This window comes from Amblyomma maculatum, chromosome 2 (assembly GCF_055883805.1).
Source record: "Amblyomma maculatum isolate TAMU_Amacu chromosome 2, ASM5588380v1, whole genome shotgun sequence".
NCBI lineage: Eukaryota > Metazoa > Arthropoda > Arachnida > Ixodida > Ixodidae > Amblyomma > Amblyomma maculatum.
In genome coordinates this window covers 202,190,424-202,215,508 of record NC_139345.1, presented here as the reverse complement: position 1 = coordinate 202,215,508, position 25,085 = coordinate 202,190,424, and the positions used below count along the sequence as shown (strand labels likewise).

The window sequence follows — 25,085 nt, the reverse complement described above, 5'->3', positions numbered from 1 at the left end:
ATCGTTTGGTGCTGCGGCATGTACAGCAGTGAGCGAAAGTGGCATACAACACACAGTCGGCAGCGGAGCTCGGGAAAACTGCATTGCAACGCCATACAGCCACAGCTGTTTGGGATTTAGACAATCGTGGCAGTGGCCCATTCCATCAACATGCATGTGTCACTGTTCCTGTCGGCGTTTCAATGCAGTCTTCCTGAGCTACGTATTGTATACCATTTTTGCTCATGACTGTACTTGTGCTTCTGTAAGTGCGACAAAGCACAGAAGGAATGCAACACTATTTTATTTTATGCTACTTCTTGTTGCTCTAGCTGTGGGGATTGCATGAATGGGCAGAGCAGCAGCGTCCATCAGAGCTTGTTACTGAAATGTATTTACTGCGAGTCTTCTGGTTTATGTGTGTCACAAGCACTGAGCACGAACTGAGGGTAACTATTCCGTTCCAAGATAAATGGTTGGCCTCAATGTGCACGCTGTCCAGCCACCTGTGGTTCTTTCACATGCACAGAAAACGTCTCAAGGGTGTTTCTGCATTTATCCCCTGCATCACGCCTCCGCAGCTGTGATCGAACCTGCACCACTGTCCTGGGTAGCAGAAAACCTCCACCACTACATGCGAGCGAAAGGAAACTAAAGATGCATTTGCAGGATGCCAAGTTCTTTTCCGCTTAGCACTACTAATGCTGTAGTGACGCACACATCCTTTTCCTGGCTGATAGCTTTTGTGTCCAGAACCTCTCCTGCGATCTGAGCTTTGCTTCTGCCAATAATCTTTGTTTTGTGAAGCCAGGACTGTCATGAATCCTTGGCATTTGCTGCAGTGCAAAGCATCCTTTCCTTTGAAGATATTTCTTCTACGGGCACACAAAAAGAACTAGCAAAAATAGCGCTAAAGAAGATTCTCGAGGCAAAAGCCATCAAGCAGAAAAAGGATGTGTGCGTCACTGCAGCATCAGTAATGCTAAGCGGAAAAGAACTTGGGATCCTGCAGGCAGTGTAGGATTACGGATAACAGTATACCATATGTCTTTTATGTTATTTTTGGCTTTTATTTCGCGTCGTTTTTAAAGTTTGTTACAACTAGTTTCATGTGTTTAATGCTTCATATCCTGACCACAGAAACCCATAAACAGCTCAGCCCAGCTTTATCATTTGTTGTCCCCGTCTTTTTTGCGCTATGTCTTTAAGAAAGGTCATGTCACAGGACACTTCTAGGGGTTAGGAGGGTGCTTTGATGTCAGCACCTCCGCCAGAGGCCGCTTTCATCACGGCTGAGCTCGAGAGGAGTGAGGAGCGCGTGCACATTTCGCTGTTCCCTCAAGCCGTACCACAGACTGGTCTTTGCGCTGCAAGTACAGGGGCTGAGGTGCCTCACATATCAAGCATCAGCATCGAAACTCCTGGGACAACAAACTTCGACCTGCATCACTTTTTGGTGCTGCTTTGTGGCTCCGAGAGGCTGACATCCCGATGGTTTGTGGCAAAATCGAGATTGCGCATTCCCGCATAGCACCCCGCACTTTCGAATGGGCTGTCGCACGCTGCTACTTGGAATTATTTGGTCAAGTTTACGCTAAATGGGACCACAGATATTTTTAGTACAATTTTTGGGAATTTTGAGTTATTGAGGTTACATTGTGCGTTGCTGCACCATAAACCACAGGAAGTAAGGTTCTAAACATGTTATTCAACTTGAACAAACACTTTGATACCAAACATTCAGATGGAATTTAGTTACTACTAGGCCAAATATAGCAGAACCCCATTATAGTAAAGTCACTGAGATCAGCGCAAAAATCTTTACTATATCAGGGTCTTTACTATATCATTTGTTGGTGATAACATGGTTCTGAAGATGCTGTCTGGTAGGCACTTACTAAAAACGTTTTGTTGCTTAATAATAATAATAATAAAAAAAAAAACTGAAATACCTTTCATCCGACTCTTATCATCTCTTTGTGCAATTCTTTTTGATATAAAAGTTTTCCATCTTGTGGAAGCACAGCCTTTATCAAAAGTTTACAGACCAGGGGGTCTACTTCTGAGCGATTATGTGGCTCGTAATGCATTCCCAGGTTTTCATACTTCCTGAAGGAAAGAAGACTTTTCGTCCTACCCTCTCCAATGGCTAGGACTTCCACGATTATAACAGAAGTTATATTATACGGCTTACAGGCAAACCCTCTCGGCTCTAAACTTTTGATAAAGGCTGTACCTCTTAAGCATGAACATGGTGTTACTTTTTGCTGTTTCTGTCTTTTAAAAAGCAATAAATGACAAATGCGCGTGGCAGTCAAGTGTTGCAAGGCCGCACACACTGCACCTCCACTTTTTGCTTCTGCTGCCTCATGCCTCGTGCTGCACAGTGCTGTGAATGTGCGCCCGTTTCTTCCTCTTCCTTATTTCTTGCTGAACTTTATTCTCCTTTACTTTCTGAATGAACCGTGCCGCCTTCTTTTCATGTTTGTAGATAGCTTTACTTTTTTTCCTACGCACTGCGTGCTTTCCCTCACGGCTCCAAGGCCTCCGTAAAGTAGGCTTCTTCTAAATGGTGCTAAGCATGGTGGTAAAGCCATTTAAAGGAACACTCGGTGTTATCTTTGTTTTCAATTAGAAAAAACCTTTGCCTCGCTATTCTAGGTAGTGCACGCGGCGATTTCATATAGTGGGAGTCGTCGCCGCGGCCAGGCGCACAACTGATTTTTACCAAAAACATCTTTATAATGGGGGAAAAATGTACAGTTGTCTATGGAAGATGAACTGGGACTTAAGTTTCACTTTACTACATCAGAGTTTACCATGTGGGGTTCTACTATTCTAATTTATCGAATATCTGCGCAAGCTTTACCTAAATGCGACGACAATCACCAGATGTCCAGAGGACCATTCGAGTCGGGTGTTCTCACCTTGATGAGGAGTTGGCCAGCAGGTGTCTGGGGGTTGCGGTAGGCGTAAAGCAGCCACACCCCAACGGCTACCACCAACACCAGGATCATGATGACAGCCACCACTGTGCCAGAGCTGATTGCATGGGACCCACTGTTGCCACCTTCCGAGGGCAAAGCTAAAAGAAAGAGAAGGGGCACATCATTGCTTTTCTCCAGAGACGACGCAGGAAAGTAGGCTTGCTAAAAAAGTGGCTCACTTCTGACACATATTCAACTCAAAAGGGACTGATACGCACAAAAGTGGTGATAGATAGCTAAGATATGCTTAGCTGCCACCTTGAATTAAACGTACGCAATGCCAACGGTGGTGCTTCTTTCAGTGACGAGAAGCCAGCAGAGATGCTGGCAGCGTACAGTTCACAAGGCATTCGTAGGCCTAACCTGCCTCCTAGTGAATCCACAAAGGACACACTAGCTTTGTGGGGGTACACGAGTCTCCTGTCACATTGCAATGACTACGCATAGTAATTACAGTCAGGGAGGTTTGCAGGAGAGGGTACACATTTCAGCCTTCCGCATCACATTGCAATGACTACGCATAGTAATTACAGTCAGGGAGGTTTGCAGGAGAGGGTACACATTTCAGCCTTCCGCATGTGTGTTGCCACAGCCTTCCCTTCATAGACATGGAGAGATCTCCTCTCCATAACTCAGGACAACCTTGTTTCTCCTCAGTACTTCCAGTCTTCTGGCGGGTAAATGCGCACGGACCAATCTTCTGGCAAGGAGACCGCCACCATCATCGAAGTACTCAGCCATCGTAAGCAACAGGCTGCTGTGGGCTGCGAGCGCAAAACTAGGTGAGGTGAGCAGAATGTTGCTCACCCCTTTCACATGTACTTCTCCCCGTTGTTTATTTCTCCCTTCCCCATATGAATGAGATGTTACCTTGCTATAGCGGTTGTTTTCAGTGTTGCTGCTATATCTGTTTGAGAACAACAAACGCTGCTTCGAATAAACGACTAGTATTGTTTATCCCCTTCTGGCCCGAACCCATTGTGGCGGTGACTTGCTGCACATTGGGGGTCACAGCTCTCATCGTTAGAGCTGGCATGCTGGTGTTAGAAGGTGACTACCACATCTAGCTCTTTCAGCGTTACCACAGGAAAGAAATTCAAAGCTCGCATAGGCCCCTCCACAAGGGAGGGGGTGATAAGTTCCTGGCAGCGCTTGCCTATTTCTTTTGTTGTCTCTACTCACTGTTAAGCTAATGCTCTCTGCTCATATTCACTCACAAGATGCAAACTCACTCATGAGCCACTTGACAATGCTTATGCTTCCATTCTGCACGAAAAATTCCTTCTGACGTAAACTTGTGAATGCAGCAGAGAGACTGCTTCTAGCTTTGCCCAGCAAATGCACATGCCTGGCAACACTCCAGTCACGGCAGCTGTTGTGGCATTGAGCAGCAAGAATGTGAAAGGATCGAGGACTCACTCGTAACAGCCCCACAAACACAAACAGAACGGACAGTAGGCACAACAAGCACTTTGTTCTCCAATCTGTTTGTGTTTGCTGTGGTTATGAGTCATGAATTTGTACCAACTTGGCTAAATTTTTTTTTAAGGAAGCAACCACTGCAGCCATTGCGTAGAACAATGACCTAGCTCATGCCCCTTTAGCGATATGCTGCGCTCCCCTCATAGGAACCAGTGGAGTGTGCCACACTCACCAGCTGCACTGTGGGCTGCTGCATCTCCGTGCACTTCGTTGCCATGGATGGGGACCACCTCCGGAATGGACGCCGTTGCTGCTGCAAAAAGATCAACACTCAAGGGTAGGGAAAGGAAGAAGGACTGGGCAAGTTGTTCCACTGTGAATGTTACACCACGAGCGACAGACAGGGGACCCAAAGAGGGGAGCACACCAAGGATGTGCGCTGTTTGTGCTCTCATTAGAAATGAACTTGTCAAAGCTATTCTTCTGCTTGGTACCCACAGGTTCCAAGAAGGGCCAAGGCTGTAAGGGAATGCTTTCCCAGATCTCACTCCTGTTGAAATTGTGCTGCTATGCATGCATTCATCAAAACATGTCCAGGCCTAAAACAGTGTGCACCTACTCACTCCGTATACAAAGCAAACTACAAACATATAGCTCTCTTAGAGGCACAAATAATTTTTTTTTTTTTTTTTCACTGGCAGATAGATTTCACCACAATGTGGGCATGATATTTCAACATACCTGCTGGAAGTGCAAAAGAGACCCCTTCAGAGACTAGCTCAAGGCAGCTATGAAAGTATTGCACGAGCATGTCATGTGCATCCATATGTCTATAGCAATCACTACAAAATAATTATTCAAAAGGCTTTGCTGAACGGAATAGTTATGAAATAAGCATCTCCTGAAATGTGCACAACCAAAAACCAACAGCTTGATGGTTGGCACATTCAGCAGCCCTGGCATGATGACAATAACTCGCATGGCTCCCCTAAGAAAGAGCACTGGCCAAGAAAAAAATTTTTTTTTCCCCAAAAGACTATTTCTTTCCCCTTGCCCTCCCCTTTCTACAGAGACCAATGCATAAGAACCTTAATCTGCTTTTAAAGAAGCAGCGTTAAAGGCCCTGTTTTCCATAAGGTCCAGCATTACTGCATAAGACAACCACCATGCAAGATTCTGCGGCATCCTGCTCAGAAGCAGGCACTAGTGCAAGGCGCTTACCGTTGCTCGCATCAGCAGAGGAGGCAGGGGTGGACGCATTTGCAGCTGCAGCTGCCCCCGTGGGAATGGGCACGGGCAGAGGTGGTGCGGTGCTGGGCATGGCATTGCACTGCCACACGTCTTTCTTTTGCTGCAAGGGAAGCAACACAGTGCGGTCAGTCCCTGGTCATCGCTATCTTGCTGCGGCCAACACACCGGTTTCACATGCGCAGCACTATACGGAAGACTGCGGCAGGGAAAGAGAACTGCTGCACTGTTAGAGGCTGGACAAAGATGGGAGTGGTGAAAGAAGCAGCACCAAGGATGTTGAAAGCTTTTAAAACAAAAGCCAGATTTAAGCCCACAGTGTCAGGGGAATCCCTCCAATGCTGCAACAGCCAAGGTGTGATGGGAAGCGATTAGTGAGCGTCAGAAAATGGACTCCGGAGAAATATGGAGCAGTTTGTAGACTGTCAGTGCCCTATTTTTAGTGGCACAGTACTCCAAAAGCAGCCAATTTTACAGCATAACTGAACTGCTCAAAAATAAAATTTCGACTAACATCCTGCAGCTGGTTTTCTTGATCAATATTTGACGTTGTTCTACACAAAAATATAGTACTACACGCGTTATTATTTATGCCAGTGGTTCTCAAACATTCATCCAACCAATGATACGAGCCTCTGTAAATACTTGGGTGCACTTTTATAAGCAACAACAAAAGGATCAGGTTTCTGGACAAGTTTTTTGATTTTGCTTCCACATGTAACACCCTGCTTTTTGAGATTCTCACCAAAAGGCCTGATGCCTACAGAGGTTTCGTAGCTGTTGGTTCACATCTGCAAGGCTAGCATTTGCTTCAGCTAATAGTATGTGGCCTGATTCAATGTCACTGAAGCAGCCACTACTGCTCTGATGAGGCTTCGAGCTCCCATCACCTTATCCAGGTGCCTTCTACGCAGAACTTTTCTACTCCCAGTTTCCTTTTCTTTTCTGCCGCAATGCTGCAGCTGTGTTGTCTATCTCTCAAAAGCTTCTGCGTCCTCTTGCTGATGACTGAATTAAGTGCTGTGTGAGTTCTAAAACAAAGTAACAAATGATCCAGGGAAGTTCATAAGAGAAAGATGCAAAGCTAGCAGCGTCATTTCTGAGGTGATGCTCAAAAAGCTCTGCAGGGGGTGTTGGACGCACTTCCAATGAATCTGCTCAACTTGGACTTACGTCAGTCAAAAACCGATCTATAAGCTTTGCTTTGGTTGCTGTAACCTCTCTACAGAGAACTGGCATCATTATTATCGCCACCCCAAATATTCATATTGGAGATATTTGGAGCAATTTAGCATGATTTTAGCTGCATGTGTCAGGATAGAGCAGCAAATCTCGTTTGCAGCAGAATGAAGGACTGTAATAAGCCCTATGCCTCAAACCGTTACTGCCAGCTCAGAAAAAGGCAACACAAGACATGTTTATAGAGAAAGCTTGTTTACATCAATGTCGTTATGCTATCTGATCTTACTATAGTAAGCTAGGCAGGCTCTCGGCTGGCATATAGTGACCGACCAACTGCAGCACTGCATGTGTGAGAATGCTTTCCCTGCTGCACACCCCGATGTGGTCCGCCAACAAAATTAATTTCAGTGCATCCCAAGGCACAGCAATGTCTGCTTCCTCCAACCTGTGTACTGTGTACTGCTAGTACAGATAGTATCTAAAGTACTTACATAGCTTCAAATTTAACCCTGTCTTTGCATGTCGCAAACATAATCAACTAAATTAATAACGTGTTAGGCTATCTGCACTTTTCTGTGGCTCCTCCTTCTTTGAGGTACCTACTATTCAAACATTCATTTGACTATAATTAGAGTATAGCATTCAATTCTGGTTTTACAGCAAAAAATTTAACAGCATCACTTGAGCTGGCACAGAACTCCACTTGCTCCATTTTACATGCTGAGACTACATGACACTTAGTACATTATTAGCGAAATCAATTATTTCCCTTCCCCTTTTAGCACCCTACCATAAAATTATTTGCCTGACCTTGCTTCACAGACTGTGCTGTCACTTGACCAGTACACTGATTCTTCAGCCTTGTAACAGTGCTGACTACACCTAGTATGACGCTGCCATTGAGCCAAGCAACGCAAAGCCATTTTTTTAATATCAAACACCACAGTACTGGAATCCCCTGCTCTCTGACACTGCTGCCATGTAATAACCTTGCTTTGTCCCCTAACTCTATAATGATTTTGGCTGAAGGGTAAATTACAACAGAACTAACCATAGTCCATGGTATAACGAACTGCTCCTACACAGCAAACACCATTCATGGTGTCTCATGCATCATCCTTCCCAGCACAAGTATGCTATTTTTGCATGAATTTAACTCCTAATTAAAGATTACACCTTTATACATAGTGACTGCATCCAAGGAAGCATGCCTGAAGTAGCAACTGGCACTTTTCAGGTGTGCAGGTTGCACGATTCATCTGACTGCCATCACTCACTGAAATTCCGTTTGTGAGGATAGTTTTGCACGTTCACTGCCCTCCCAATGAAAAAAAAACCTCGGTAACAGCAAGACATCAATGGCTAGGGTTGCTCGCATGTGACCACTGCAATGTTGGGCACTGTGTCACTGCTAAATGCTGCCATCGTAGCCAAGGAAGGCACTCCTGGGTTCAGGAAAACAGCTGCACTATCTATAAAGGCAAGACACACACAAACACATACTAACAACTTTAATGTGTGAAGAAAGTTCAAGGCATATATAAGCGACCCCCACTCCAATCTAATCATGTAAAGAACCCAGCACATGAACAAGTGGCATAAAAGATATCAGCACTAATGTAAAATTCCACACCAAAGAAGATGGTCTAAACATGGGCCGGCCCACTAAGCGAAGACAAATCCATAAAGTCATCAAATCTCATGAATGAACAAAGACACAATCAAAAGAAATGCTATTAGGCACGATTACATATCAGTAAGGAACATCAAAACCAGAAAAGCAACCAAGGTAAAACAGAACACCATCTTCAGGCTGCGTCAAAGAAAAACGGTGAAAAAAGGCACCAGGTCACAACAGCAAAAAACCATGCAGCTCAGGAAAGCGTCGTGAGAAACAATAAAAGCAATGAAAGAAAAAAAAAACACTAAGTCAGAATAAAACCAGAACTGAACAACAACACCAAGCCATAACAATAGAAAAAAAAACAAAAAAAAAACAAGAACGCGATGCTAGGGCATTTAAATGTAACTGAACCTATGAAAAGCCGGACCTACGAGAGAGCTGACAGAAAAACAAAGAACCTTTTTCAAAACCACACATGACCCATTCAAAGGAAGACCAAAAGCAACCAACGAAAGACCCATTCGTAAAGAAGGACAAATCAAAACCTACACATGACCTTCCAAAAATGAAAATTATCCGACAAGGAAATACAGTAAAATACCACTTGAACGAACTTCATTTAAACCCCCCTACCGTAGCTCCATTGAGCCCAATGCAAATGCTCTTCAGTTTAACGAAATTCAGAGCAGAGCGCATCTCACTTCTATGAACAGTTTCCGAGGTGCCATCCCATGTCTCCCAGGTCATACTGAGCACTTAACAAGTACAACCGGCCCCTTTTGCCGCGCTTTTTTACGGTGAGTGCTGCACTGACCACGCTCCATTACCGCATTACGAAAAGTGTCATTTAGCTTTGAACTGAATTGGCTACCTAAGTAAGTTCGTAGCCAGCTGAAGCCATTTTTTTGAATTGCATTTAGTTGGCTCTGCAGCCATAGCTCCCTGGTGGAGGCATGCGTCATACTCATTACTGAAGATATTGTAGCGAGTGCATTACCTGAAGAAGATGGGGAAGATTCGACCACTGCTGAAGAAGTACAAAAGATATCTGGCAAAGCACTAATCGCCCTGGAAAAAATTGAAAGCCTTTGTGCCTAGCAGACCGCTGTGCCAGAGAAGGTCCATGAGTGCTTAGAAACACTGAGTTCACAACTACTGCAGTCCTAAGTGTAAAAGTGCAGCAGAAGATTACAGCGTTCTTTGCAAGGTGCTAGTGAGCGGAACTTGAGCAGTGACAAATAAATGGGTTGATATGCAATTTGACCATCCAATATTTTTTTATCTAATGGCAACGAGCTGTCACACACTTTAACACTTTAACAAACTTTTTCCCCACGTCCCTTGAAGTTCATTCAAGTGAAGTTTCACTGCACAAGGCTTGTACTACCGATGGGAAAGGTTTCAATGATGAGGGGCTCCCATTTGTCTTTCGACCTAGCCAGAAACTGCATCCCCTCAAAGAAAGGACCACAGTCCCATTTCTTCTCTTTCCTGCAATCAGCGCAATGCTCAGCTAAGGACCCTCTTTCATTTTTCTCTACATTCAATTTGTGCTCCCTTGATCTTTTATTGAAGCATCTGCCAGTTTGACCTATGTAAACTTTCCCGCAACTGAGGGTACACCACTCCAGAAACACAATCCGTGAATTTCTTTTCATGTTTGACGGTGCATGGAAGCTTCTTATTATCCATTATCATCCGGCACACCTTCGACAGTTTGAAATGGCTGAGAAAACGACGCTGATGCCACCTTTCTTCACGATTCTGTTGCCGTTGTGCGACAACTTACGTATATATGGGGTTATGTGATCTGATCGGCTTCTTTACCTTTGCTCCCAGTCTTCATTTTCTGCAACAACTTCTCACACAGGCTCGAAATGACATGTGGAGGATATCCAGCAGCTCGCAAATGCTACAGCGTTTGCGAAAGACAAATGGGAGCGCCTCGTCAATGAAACCTTTCACATCGGTACTACCAAGGAGGTTATGGAGTTCTTTATAACCTCCTTGGGTACTACAAGCTCTTGCATTAGCAAGCCTTGTATTTCCTTGTCGGATTAAAAATTTTCCTTTTTGGAAGGTCATGTGTAGGTTCTGGTTTGGCCTTCTTTAGGTATGTGTCTTTCGTTGGTTGCTTATGGTCTTCCTTTGAATGGTTCATATGCGGTTTTTAAAAAGGTTCTTTGTTTTTCCTGTCAGCTCTCGCATAGTTCCAGCTTTTCATCAGTTCAATTACGTTTGAATGCCCTAGATTTGCGTTCTTGTTCTTTTTTTTTTTTTTGCTATTTTTTACAGTTTGTTGTTGAGTTTTGGCTTTATTCTGATTTGGCTTTCTTTTTTTTCACCGCTTTTATTGTTTCTGACAACGCTTTTCTTAGCTGCACGGTTTTCTACTGTTGTGACCTGGTGCCTTCCTTCACTGTTTTTCTTTGACGCAGCCTGGAGATGGTGTTTGTTTTACCTTGGTTGCTCTTCTGGTTTTGACATTCCCTACTTATATGTAACCGTGACTAATAGCATTTCCTTTGATTGTGTCTTTGTTCGTGAGCTTTGATGACTTTATGGATTTGTCTTCACTTAGGACAGAACTCAATGTTACATTACAGGACATTTCGAGGATCATTCAGTATCGACGTCACATTCAAATTATGGGAAATAGTGCCTCAAATACACAATACCAACGCATTTAGATCATTATAATTCGGTCCGTTTTGATCTCTTCACGGCATCCTACAAAGACCTCTGGCAGATGTATTTGGTTTCTACGTAATATTGTCTAGCCATGCTGGTGTTTCCTTTTGCATTTGTAGCAATGAGTTCCGCTGTTGCTTTCGTTTACATTTTTACTGATGAGTACTATGTTTGCATAATATTAAATATGTATGTGTATATGCGTTTAATGAAGAGTATGTATTCACATGTGATGCTGCCACTCTGCCGAAATAAGGGGTTGTGGACCCGTCAAGCTGTCCAAGTACAGCATTTTTTCTACAATCCCCACATCTGTATTTGATGGCAAATAAAAGATTTCATTTAATTTGTGGGTCGGCCCATGTTTAGACCAGTATCTTCTTTGGTGTGGAATTTTACTTTACTGTTGATATCTTCTATGCCACTTGTTCATGCGCTGGGTTCTTTAGATGATTAGATTGGAGCGGGGATAGCTTACATATGCCGTGAATTTCCTTCACGAAGTCAAGTTAGTCTGCGTTTGTGTGCGTCTCGCCTCTTTTTCATCCTTGTATCGATAGCGCAGCCCTTTTCTTGAATCTAATTATGAACTAACTAGCTTGACAAGTTCTGCTGAAGCACTCCTGGAGCCTACTTCAAATAAACTTCCCAGTTTTCTCCCATCTTGTTTCTAACATTTCAGACCTTGAAAAGTAAATGTGCCTTCACTGGGCCTCTCCTAGTAAAAATGTTTGGAGCAAAGAGAGCTATGAGTAAATTTTTCGTGATTACATCTATTCATAGCGAAGCAAACAAAACAGCAGCTCGTCTAAACAATGTTTTTGTCTCTCTCTCCCTCTCTTACACATACACACACAGAGCGAGAGAGAGAGAGAGAGGAAATGTTTCCACAATGTGTAAACAACTATATGCCTCCTCAGATTCTGCTGAGCTTGCATCAATTTACATGTGAGGAACAAGCATGTAGCTCCAGCAGATAATGAGCCCTGCAAGACTCGACCGATAGCGAGCCCCATGTTTAAAACTCTGGATGTTCCGAATAGAATGGTCAGGAGAAACCTGAATAATGTCTGCAAGGACCCACCTCGAGGTCGCACTGGTTCTCAAGCCAGCTCTGGCGATGTCGATCAACACCACTGGAACAGCGCTGCACTGCATCGCACCATGAACAACTGAACGAGAGCTTGGCTGAACGGCACTCAGTGCACGTCTTCAAGCTCAGGCAAGCTGCAGGGGGAGGGGGGGGAGAGGGTGTCCAGGTCAGTTACACAAGCTGCCAAAGAACTCCAAAACTATGCAACACTCGCACAAACTGCACACCCTGTAATGTCCTCCCCGCTGAGCTACTGCTCTTCCTCTCTTAAGTGTTCCCATCCCCAAGCTCAGGCAAAAAAGGTGACTCACTTGGCAGAGCAGTGAACACAATGGCTGTGTTGCTGCGGATGATGTCGCTCTTCTTGCTCACCTGGTGGTACTCGTAGATGGTCTTCCGCTTGACAACTGCAAACAGAGCAAGCAGGAACGTTTGACACATGGGCACGTTCTAAATGCAGTGACAGGCAGTGTTCCTAACCACAATTAGCCCCACAGTTGAATGAACTCACAGGCGACCAGTTATTTCAATTAGCTTGCATTATAAGTCCTGCCTTAAGTAAAGATACCAAGATGGAAAGAGCTGAGGCCAGGCCCGAGCAGAGCAGTGGCAATGTGGTCATGCGAGTGACATTATCCAGCACTGCAGGTCTTGACTCGGTCTGCCAGGTAGTGCCTGAAATGCACCATCCACAGATGTGGGACCACGTTCAGAGAGAAATGGAAGCATGGGCAGCCAAGAGAAGCACGGCGCAACTGGTGACGTGTGGAAAATACAAGGGGGTCTCAATGCTGACTGCCACAGAGGCTGACATGAGCAGCAAAAGAAAAAAAAAAAAAAAAAAATTAGGGGGCACTCAATTACATTATGCGCTGAAGATGCGACAATGCTAGAGTCTGAAGTTAGCTCGATCTGCATCTCCTTTTCTTCCACTGCCACATATGCTGGGTCTGTGCAGCCTCCGATACGCCATCTTCAGCAACATGCTTTTATGGTCGCCTGCTTTGCTTGCGGGGACTTCCCGCTGCGGCAGGTGCAGGTGGCATTGGTTATGGCCCCATTCAAACCTGATATGTGGCGTTGTCTTGGTGAGTCTGTAAACAGTCAAGCTCAGCCGACAACTGATATCAAGCCCACCACCACGCTCAGCCCTGTAACATGGTTTCAAGACACGCTACCAATCAATGAGTACTTGGCCATGTCACCTGCCGACTCGGCCATGTTATGTGGTTTCACTATGTCACACACCTTGTTGGCTTAGCCATGTAATGTGACTAGACTGCATAAATGGTTTGCTTTTACACTGATTACCTTCCCATGGCGTCGTTGGATTTACTTTCGCTGTGAGTCGGTGGAAGTGGGTGGATGCTGCTAAAGTGTAGGTGCTGGAAGGATGCCTTTTCTAGTGGATGCCTCACCAACCGGACTATGCCCCAGAGACATAGGTCAGCGGACTCACTCGGGCTCACACTCAGATCATGATTGGAGTCGTGAGTCCGGACTCACATTCAGATCATGATCTGAGTCGTGAGTGAGCCCGGACTCACACTCAGATCATGATCTGAGTCGTGAGTGGGTCCGGACTCACACTCAGATCGTGATCTGAGCCATGAGTTAGGACTCGCACTCAAATTATGATCTGAGTGGTGAGTCCAGACTCACATTTAGATCATGATCTGAGTCGTGAGTGAGTCCGGACTCGCATTCAGATTATGATCTGAGTCGTGTTGAGTCCAACCTAGAAAGTTCCTATGAAATCAAATGAATTCTTGCTCAGAGGTTGAAGAATCATGATCTAAGTGATCGAGTGAGTAATGGGCACAAGTCGCTAATTAGATCCAAGCGAACTTGAATTGCCTGTGTAATTCTGCAGTTGTAATTCTGTGTGTGTGTGCAGTTTTTTGTGTAGATTCCAAAATTGCAAATATTTCCTTTGTGATCCAATGATTAAATGAGATAATTACATCAATTAGTCTCATTCTTACAAGAACAATTAAAAAATGACCACTAAAGAAATACTTCATACGAACACATTGCTAGATACTAGAAAGAATAAGCAACACAATGTCGCAAGCAGTTTTTTGATTTCTTGTTTTATTGCATAACAAAGTTCAAAGGTCAGTGGTCACAAAAAAAAAGAGCCATTTTAAAAATTTTGAAGATGAAATTAAAAAATCTATTTGCAACATTGTGTGCTCCACGTATTTGGCTTCATGCTAAAAAGGAAGTTATTACTCCATCTGCAATAGGTGCCGAGATATTAAGGCCACAAAACTGCAAGTGGTCGACGATGCACGTTTTGAGAAAAGAGCAAAAAAGAAACGGGATTATTTAACAGACATCTACAATTTAAAATGGCTAGAAACCTCCAGGAATGAAGTCTCTTTGCTTTCGACCGTCCAAGTGTCGCCTTTTTCATTTAGATTTAGCACGTTCAGTTTTTCGGCTGCACGAGTCACATGCAGGCAGCAATTTTTTTTAAACATACGTCGTTTTGCCACATCCTCGCATTAAGACCGCGGTGAGAAATGTTCATTGCGGAAAAGAAACCTAATTTGGAGCTGTTTGCTGCTTCCCAGTGCTCTGCATTGCACGGGAAGCAAGTGCATTTACTAAAGACTATGAACGAGGTCAGATCGGCGTAAACGCGCGGCGAGCTCTGCGAAGACGACATGTTGAGTTCAAGCTTTGTCTGTTTTGAGCGTCTCTTTCTGCCCATTTGCGGCCTGCGATATCACTGTGTCGCGGCGGGTGCGACCGCTGGCAGTAGCAGTTTCCCGTGCACGGTGCTTCAGTGCTGAGCAACACGCTAGGCCTACTTCAGTCTCACACCCCCATTCGTTAGGTGCCAAGGCCCGAGCGCGCACAACTGGGGCAGGGCATCACTTGCGATGATTAATCAACAATTTTTTTCCTCTTTTTCCCAAATTCTTGCCATGAATGCGCCTGGCGGTTCGGAACCAAGCGTGGCCGGCGTCACGAGTGCGCCGTCTCCCCGCAGCTCGGGCGTGCCGAGCAGACACTGCCAGCCAGCTCCACCAATGCGGTGACGCCTTGTCGTCACGTGCACCCCGAAAGCCAATGGGATTGCAGATTGCAAATGCCACGTTTTCTTTTTTGCTATTTTTTATGTGACCAATGGGCGAATGGAAACAGCAGAGGCGGCAATAAGAAGACGAAAGGCAACTCTTTCGAATGCGACTAAGATGGCTACGGTGCCGCGCACAAAATGGGAGCTACGCCTCGCGGAAAATGGTTGTTTCGTGGAACGTTTTCGGCCTAAATTTGGGCGATATTGATAATATAAATTGATATTGTAACTAAAATACCGATCCTAAAGATGAAAAACTTAGCAGACAGGCAGATAAAGAGCTACCGATTAAGTGATTTTTTCGCGATTTTTTGGTCCGAAAGACCCGTCCGTGTCCCCCCTTAAGAACTGACGCCAATGTGCCCCTACGACTACATTTTCCAAGCCATTTTTCCTCCGAACAGCAAGCGACTAGAATGACCTTCCCATGAAATTTCAGCCATCACCTGCCCATCAACCTACCTAGATAAAGTTACACTCCACCTATCCTCATAAAAGAAAAAAAAAAAAAAATGTTTTGCTTTCTCACGTTAACCCCACTTATGTAAAACCCCCATAAAACCTTTCTAATGTAAAACCCCTTTGAGGAACTAGAGATGAAATGAAAAGCGTCAAAATATTATTGAATACTAAAAGCATGCTGATACCAGCCTCAGAGGACGTGAACCGCCCACCCTGCAAAAAAGGCGAGCCAATTTAATCCAATCCAATATGGCTGCACGCACACTTGGCAGCATTATAGCATGATTTTGTGCTGGGCGCTGCCGGCGAGGTAATTCCTACTTTTTGCCACAAACTACTCTCACGCAGTGCTTCCGCATAATTTAATGAGTGCCCATCTCACATGCATATTCGTTTTTCTTTATGGCAGCTCAGCCATGTTATAGTGCCTAGAATATACTGGCTAGTGTGCCGTGCGGAGGGCTCTCTCAATGGGAGGAGGTGTCCGCGCCGGCGATGCCTTCCAACTTTGGCCGCCAGGGGCGCTGCTCATCGTAAAGGTGCCGTCGACGCCGTCGGCCGCCGGCGCGCCCTTGATTTGCCGCAGCTGCGCTGGCCGAGCCAAAAGTGGGTTCGAGCGCTTTGGACGCGTCTACGCTGTTCTTTTGTTTTAGTCGTTCTGTTTCTTGCATTCATATGAGATAATTAAATTTGCAACGACTAATGATGCTAAAAATAAATCATCAGGGCAGGGAAAAGACATGTTTCGTGTCGCTCTGTCGGAGTGGCTACCGCTCAGGATTAGGTTTCTATGTTCGGTGTGCCATCGGACCCTACGCAGCTTGCGTAGTGGAAGCGGCTGATTAAAATACAGGACCGCAAGTTGACTTCAACGTGTGTTGTCTGCGAAAAATATTTTGAGGAGAGCTACATCGAGAGAACGTTCAAAGTGACAGTAAACGGCATCGTCAACGAGCTCGCTAGAGATAGACCACGAATTAAGCCCGAAACCGTGCCAACGCTATTCGACCATTATCCGAACCATCTTCTGCCTAAGAAGACATCGAAAAAAAGTTGAGGAACCTCTGTGACCAACCGGCCGCTAAACGACAAAAAAATGCCAGTGGTGCAGACAACAGCCATGCACGCACCGTCAAGGATGTTTGACAATGCTTCCAAGGAGCTGGCAGCAGAAGAGCCGAGCGAGAACTCATGCCCGCAGCAGCAGGCAGCTTTGAGCCTCGGGATCCGTTTGACTCAATTTACATACCTGCAACTTGGACCAAATTAACCGAAGCACCTGCTGGATCTGTAGCCTACGCGCGTTATCAAGCCTAAAAAAAAAAAAAAAAAAAAAAAAAAAAAAAAAAAAAAAAAAAAAAAAGTCACTTTGTACATAGAAAAAGTGATAACTTTTGGAAGCCTGAACGCAGTTCTGTGGACACAATAGTGTATATTCTCGGAAAAGAAAAAAACAAGCGCGTACAATACAACAATATCTAAAGCTGAAGATAGCTATATAGGTAGAGTGCACTGGAGGGTCTTTGTTCCGAATGTGGCCTGCAACCAGCTGATTCAAGAAGCACATATCATTAATGGGAATATATTTCGCAGAAAAAGTGTCGCTTGACCGTCAACTCTGAAGGGGTTAGCTGCGCTTAATGCAAATACCAGCGGAGGCTTAGACAAGATGCGCAGAAAGAAGGAAAAAGCATGCAACTAGCCAAATAAACGCTGCAACATTTCTCGCGCTCTGAGAAGAGCTAACAGAAAACTGGCATGGAGCGCAGAACAAGTGGCTCTATTGAAAGCGCAAAATGAGGAGAAGTGAGTCTGCGGTTGAAGCTTTTTTTTTTTTTTTAATCCCGCGCGTGACCTATACAATTGTGACCGTACAACAACCGCTCGGCTGCTGAAACCGCGAAGCCGAAACTGGTGAAGAAAGTAAAATTAATTATAAATTACTTAGCGGTGGTAAGCGAGAAACCACGTGGAGAATTATACAGGAATATCTAGCGCATCATTAGCAAGTGAAAAAAAACACCACCAAAAATTGGTATCAGACTACTTTAAAATTATTGCGGTGTCATATGTGCGGCCTTTCTCCAAAACCTTTAGCGGTGCATTTCTATATTTTTACTTGTTTATTGTTGCTGCGCCTTTTTGCTCAAATTTTACTATATTGTAGACTTTGTAAAAAAAAAAAAAGAATCAGTGATACAATCACCACTTTTGTTTCTTGCCTTTCCTTCTGTTACAAAAGAAAGCACACCGCATAATAATCATTTATGTATGAAGCAACAATTAAGTGACTTCCTAATAAAACAAATGAATAAAGAGTAAGAACAAAAACAAGTCAGATTCAGACTGCTTGTGTTTATTGTCGCATATGCGATCTTTGAAAACATGCGCGCGTGCAATATATGTTACGAAAAAGCAGATCGCCCTTCTTTTCTGTAGCATAAACGTGGCGCTGTAAAACGTCACTAACCTGATATATATCACCTTAGCAATAAGCATGACTGAATTGCAAAAACGTCGACGTAACCTATCCGCGAAAGCATGAGGCCCGTATACGTATTGACGTTCGTAGCACTTGACTGCGGCATCGCGATATACCATGGACCATAAGAAAAGACCGAAGAGTAAATAAAATTCAAAGTTGGATTAATGAACAGTGTAAAATATTAAGGGTATTTTCTGATACCTGACACGGACAATAACAGTCGTCGTCGATCCGTTCCGGGTTAGATCGCGATTGAGAATATAGTTCCCGTAATTCGGGACAACCACCTGGGCTGACTGAGCGCTCACTCAGAAGGAAGATGCATACGATACCTTACATCCGCAATCGCGATGCGTGGATAGCAATCGAGTGGCTCTAGATCAAATAAAGTCGTCATCGGAATATTTCATAGCAATATATTGAATCCGGCCCGGACTCGATCGTTTAATCAAAGATTAACAAACTATTGCAACCAACGTGTCAACTTTAGGTGGTTTTCTCAAATTTCTTCTCTCGCTGGATATCAGGAAGTCAATATATGTGTTCTGCTTAAGACCTTATCCGGTTCAGCTGAATAAATAAAACAGATATATAGCAGACATGGACCAGACAGAATTTGTTAAACGCTTCCTCGAGCGCTATTTGAGCGTATGATTTTCTCCGCACAGTACTAGGACGGTATGAATGTCTTCCACCAAGACTGTTTTTAGACACAAAGTGCGCTTAAACCGTCAAGAGACAGGTTTCGCAGTGAAAAGCGCAGCACGCTATCCGGACCTATATGCCGCCTATGCTGCCGAGGCCGCGAACGCGGAGCGATAGCACCTTAGCTATTGGTAGCGCCGCCCCGCGGTGGCGGCGGGAAGGCATCACCGCGGCGGACACGCCAGCGCGCGCCCTCGGCACACTAGCCAGTAAATTCTAGGCACTATAGCCATGTGTTGGCGTCAAAGTAATATATCGCATCTCACCTTGCGGCGCCGACAGGGTTGACAGTTTAAAAAAAATTACCTTTGGTTTAGCTTGTGGTTAAACCTGGAGTTAATCGAGAGCTATCTGCATGGCTACGCTTAGGTTCGGCTTGAAAGTAAAGACACGGTTTTTGCACATAGTAGTATACTCTATGGTTTCAGCTTTGTTAATACCATGGGGGCACTTTTGAACACTTAAGTGCGATGAGGCGAAAGCTTCTATAGCGCGGTGGTCCGAAGCCCTTTACTACAGCACCTCTTTCTCTTCGTTTTCACTCTCACCTTCACGATGACGCGATAGCGTAAGCTACCAGCCAACATATAAAGCCCCGCTTTAACCAAGCCCGAAGAACGTGCCTGCGTGGCCTAGGCATAACGTGAATGCAAGTGCCTTGGCAGGCTGATTGTGATATCACCCTCCCGTATGAAAGGAGAGGCCAAAGTTGGCAGCTCCTGCCAAGCGTGATGTCAGGAACCCTTACGTCCAGTAACAGTGAAACCTCGTTATAACGAATAGTTAAAAATCGGAAAGTAGCTCGCTATATCCATAATTCGTAATATAGAATTTCGTAGAAAATACATGCAAGAGCAACAAAATTCAGCCAGAGAAGGCACAGCAACTTGGAGGGAGCTTACTTGGGTCACGTCCATTTATTTACGCGCAAAGCACTGCCTTATCGCGGCCTGCTTTTTTGTGTTGATCGCGTTCCGTATCACGCTCTATTCCACAGTTTGGAAACACTCAACAAGAGCAAACGCACTGCTCTCAATAGCACTGCAGTGGCGGCGCAGTAAATCCAATGCAGCAAGCGCTTCTTGAGAAGTCGGAACGTTCTCATCGTCTGCGGGATGTTCAGAAACTTCCGCGTCCATCAGTACAGCCGTGGTCGCTGCGATGTCGTCACCGCCTACGAAGTCTTCTACAGTCACTGTTGCGGGCATGTCACCAACAAGACGGGAAAAATCGTTCCAGGCCTCATCGAGCTCGCGGAGCTCTGCTTCTGCTTCGTCGAGATTGTCCCCATTGTTACTTGATGCACGGGCCTCTGCTGGAACAAAACCTGCATGCCGAAAGCAGTTGGCAATCGTTTCGCCTTTCACGCTATCCCATGCAGCTTTAATGCTTTCAGCAAGTCGATCTTCAAGTCCAGCTTCATACGAAGCTTTACGAGAAGAGTGTCAATCAGTCTTCTCTTGTAAACTGCCTTGAAGGCCCCCGATTTTGTCTCGAGCTTGGTCTTTAACGCCAGTGCTGCTCTTTTTTTCACGTTCACCACAATCACAGCACTACGCACACCCACGCACCACACCTGACATGACCACCAATGCAGCATCCACCAAACGCAGCGACGACCATGCCGTGACGCCGCTGCTAACACTAAGACGTATAAGACGCAAAAAGACAAAAGCTATGACCCCTGATATCGCGCACGCGTGCGCGAGTGGTGATCTTGGAGGCCATGGCAAAAGCAACATTCGATTGCGCCGCTGTTGCTGAAGCGGCACCGTCAGCGATAGTTAGATGCGAACGTTTTCTTTGGCTGTCAACTCCCAATGCCGACGGGGCATCTGTGGCGCTGTCAGCGCCTGCGAGGTAGTCCTGAACATTTGCTGCGGCGCACAACATACTCGTAGTGCAACGAAGCCTGCCTCCTGCTATTAAAGTGAGTTAGCGCTTGGCGTCACGAAGTTCGTTATATCCGTTTTATGCCGAACCGCGTTTGCTATGGGAAGTTAAGTATATGTGTGCTTGACAAATTATATTTCGGAAGAGTTCGATATATTGAGGTTTGACTGTAGTGCTCAGCCATGTCGGCTACCGGCAACCGCCTCCCACGATTTTTTCGCTCTTCGGAGAGGCACGGCGAAATGGCGAGACTGTGGCCAATGTAGCTCTCGCTAAAGAAAAGAAAAAAAAAAAAAAAAAAAAAAAAAAAAAAAAAAAAAAAAAAACCCCTGCATGACTAACATACTTGCTCTGCACCAGCTTAAAATGAAAATGCTCTGCAGAATATATCGTGCAATTTTCCATGACTTGGCAAAATTTTTATGGTTTCTCTGACATTTCACCCATTTTTCCCAGCACAAACTTTTTCTGACAATTCTCGGTATTCCCTGTTACTAGACACCCTGTTTGTGGTTAAAACAGCGGAAAATAAAAAGAAGTTGGCTGTGGTGTAGCTCTGATTAAACCTAGTTGAATTGTGAAAGCAACGGTTGCATGGCTACGCTTGTGGTTGTAGCTTGTGGCTAAGCGTTTGGTTTAGCTCTATTGTATAGACAAGACAAACTGTTCAGGTAATGACTAAGCTTTTATTCTTTATACTAATGATGATGTTGCGATGATCAGTGAAGTAGTGGGACGTTTCCACTCTGCTGACGTGCTCGGTACCTGCCGAGGCTCTGTGTAAAACCTAGTCTAAGCTACTTCCCCAATGTGTGGTGGTTTGAGGTTGGTGCTGGCTCAATTCGAGTAGAAACCGCTCCTTTGCAGCTTGAACGAAGGCAGAGTTCTTGTCTTTATTAAAGTGCCCGATACAACAACCAACTCCTTTTCTGTTCGGCTAGGCATTCCAGTAGCCATAATGTCAAACACAGTTTCAACGCTGGCTTGGGGAGATATATACACCCCGGTTACTACAATCCCCATCTCGCACAGTTTCACACAGCGACAGCAGCGGCGCCATCTGTTGGAGCGCGTTCCGTTGAGCGCATCAAGGTTCACTGGCATTTTAGTTGGTAGTGGTAAAGGTGTTTATTGCACCTAAATATGGGGGACACTTCAGTTCCACCTTTAAGGGTATGATGCAATAGTGTAGGCTACCAGTCCACATATACAGCCCCACTTTAGCCAAGCTGTATGAACGTGCCTTAGTGGCCTATAGGGGTAATGTGAATACCTTGGTCCTGGCAGGCTGATTCAGACATAACCGTCCCATGTGAGATGAGAGACCCAAGCTGGCAGCTCCTGCCATGGTTTCGTTGTGCCTGCCATTTGTGGCTACGGCATACAAGCATACGCGATGAGCCGAGCTGGCTGGGTAGTGTTGTTTTCACAACAATAAATGGTGGTGGGTGAGTGGGAACATCCGTAAAGATGCAGGCGCCTCCTTGCCCGGCAGCCATGAATACACGCACCTTCTACCCCAGACTCTCTTCTCTATTCCCCCCCCCTTCTTCCCCTTCTCTCTCATAGACGCGTCATGCGGGCCGTGGCGAAGATGGCAGCTGCTGCCGCAATCGCGCTGTATCCTCAGTGCGATCCTGAAACATTTTATCGTTTTGAGTAATTTTGATTTGCTGTAGCACTTTCAAGGTGGTTTCCTTGGATTCAATTCTTATTCTGCTCTTTGTTCGGCATTGTCATTTTGAAACTTCATGTGAAAATTGCATATAACAAAAATATCGATTAAACAAAAAATCGCAGATGTTTTACAATTTTGTTACAACCAGGTTTAACTGAGAATGCAGACGAGAAGGAAGACAAAGGCAGTGACCAACAAGAAAACCTACGCTCAGGGGAAATGCGCACAGGCGGGGATTGGCAGTTGACAAACCAACTGTCAACCGACAACGTGTTGATGAGCAGGCACAGTTCCCAAGCTGCTTTGTTTTTTATCTGCCCTTGCGTCTAAGAGTGTATGTGTAGAGTGGGAAGAGTAGGAGCGTCATTTTAGTCTCTGATATCTCCAGTGCTGATAAAGTTAATTCAAAATTTCTTGCAGTGGCATGGTGAGGACTGGAATACCAAACGCTTGTTTGCTTTACCTGACCCCAGTAAACGACACTTTCTGGTCCCTTTAAGCTGTGTCAGTCACCCCAATGTTGCTCCCCTTCCATAGGGAGAACATGTTGCCCCTCACCAATCCACACACACATTTGAACACTCAATGGGTGACTCACAGAAGACCATGCGGTCAAACATGTAGGCGTCCGAAATGCCCACTTTGACAGGGTGGCTCCGGTCAGGGATCTCCGTCACGGCCATGGGGAGCTGGACGGAAACAGGCAAGCACTCAGCGAAACCCAGCAAGCCCACACAGAGTGGGCAGTTTCATGCAGACCCACAAAACAGCACTCGTTCAGTTATTTCGCCACCCTAGTGGTGGACACCAGGCAATCACTGTTGTTGCAGGGACATGTCCCCAGGCCTTCTGGCTTCAATGGCACACTCCTTAAGGGGACTTTACCTGTGCCAATAGATTACCACGTAAGAGCAGCTTTCATAAGTGGGAATGAAATGCACAAGTCATAACCGGTGGCCGAACTAGGATGATGTCCAGACATTCTTTTTATGCAAATCTCTGCCAGGGAACAACCAGACTACCAGGCAGCATCTTTATGCCATGCCATTACAAACAATTGATAAAGCAGACACACTATTATAGTAACATTTTTGCTCATCCAAATTACTTTGTCATGGAGGGGTTTTACTTCCATGCAGGCACGATCAGTTAATAGCAAAAATTGGTTATCACTTGTTTATGAGCAAATGGAATTCTGTCGTTTTTTTACGATACGCTGACTCCTCTGTAGAACAAATATTCTGAGTGCTATGTCGGCAGCAATGACTAAATCACATTTCATGATCCACGACACCAAAATGACCAGTGCCACACGAGAAAGTGCACACAGGCAGTGGTGAGCATCGCATCTGTGCGGATCTTACAGCACTCTTTGTCACCTCAAAAGGTCATGAGCAAAAAAAACCAAACATTGCCATAGCCGCTGCTAAACCAACATCTCCAGCACATGGTGGAACATGATAGCAAAGAGACTGATGCCGCAAAGCTGGCCATGGCGCCCTAGGCAATGTACACTGTTGACAACCTCATGAAATGTGCAAAGGATGCAGGGTGATTGCAATGGTTGTGCTGGTCAAAAACGTAGAGAGGTTGTTTGGTTGGTTCATAGGAAGGGAAAGGCGCAGTATCTGTCACACTTGCTCTGTGGACACCATCTACCTTTCAGAACCTTCTCATTTTCTATCAGTCTTCCAATTGTGAGGAGGTTTCTTGAGTTACAGTATTCTTTTCGGCTTTTTTTTTTTTGCTAGAGTGTCCTATACAATAATGGTGCATATGACTTTCATTTTTTTGTACTAAGTGTGAGAGTCTGGTTTAACATGCTTCATTGTTTAGAATGGGCGGCAACACGTACTGTACTTAAGCTGAAATAAAATCAGCAATGCAGAATGAAAAAAAAAAAAATAAAAAAAACTGTCACTATCAATTGCGTGGTGGTTGTAACACGGGGACCTTCGCGCACACCATTTCAAGGTAAATTTTACCATAAAACGGTGGTGATGACTCAATAATGGCAGCGTTTGGGCGAGTTGGTTAGACATGCTAAACCTGGAAAGCGCATAAAAAGCACACGGACAACAGCAAGAGACAGACACACGAGCGCTTGTCTGTCTCTCTGTTGTGTCTGTCTCTTGCTGTTGTCCGTGTGTTTTTATGCGCTTTCCAGGTTTAGGTGATGACTCCCATGATTAAGAAGCCTGTGGCCATTCTGAGGCCCCAAAAATTAGCAACTTGAAATGCCAAAAGATGTGCTTCTCACCCGTTTACACTGCCAGGCCAAGGGAAGACAAGCAGACACATTTTTCCAGCTCCTATCTGCAAGTTTGTTTTGTGGCTACTGCGTGCCTGTGTTCCCCTTCCCGCGTGTACTGTGCATGTCGTGCTGCAGTTGCGCAAGAGCTACGCAGCAAAGTTTCGAGTTATACTCCAGCACACGGCTGCAGGATGCCAATTCAATGTCACCAAGAAAATCATTTGCGTGTCGTGGATATTGCTACATGCCTTGAAGAGTGGGAGAAAGGCTGACTGCAGAAAGAAGGCGCAA

General features: G+C 45.1%; 1 protein-coding gene across 2 annotated transcripts in view; it reads right to left on the bottom strand.

Annotated features, from left to right (window-relative positions):
• l(1)G0289 (plexin domain containing lethal (1) G0289) overlaps window positions 1-25,085 on the bottom strand; it is a 77,149-nt gene that overhangs the window by 6,137 nt on the left and 45,927 nt on the right. The window contains exons 8-13 of one of the 2 annotated variants that reach the window (XM_084595623.1): window positions 23,139-23,229; window positions 12,538-12,633; window positions 12,218-12,360; window positions 5,610-5,739; window positions 4,621-4,701; window positions 2,907-3,064 (exon numbers count right to left, since the gene is read on the bottom strand). In XM_084595623.1, coding sequence (XP_084451749.1) covers window positions 2,907-3,064; window positions 4,621-4,701; window positions 5,610-5,739; window positions 12,218-12,360; window positions 12,538-12,633; window positions 23,139-23,229 — 699 coding nt within the window. The remainder of the gene's footprint in view (window positions 1-2,906; window positions 3,065-4,620; window positions 4,702-5,609; window positions 5,740-12,217; window positions 12,361-12,537; window positions 12,634-23,138; window positions 23,230-25,085) is intronic. The other variant, XM_084595624.1, reaches the window with a different exon arrangement.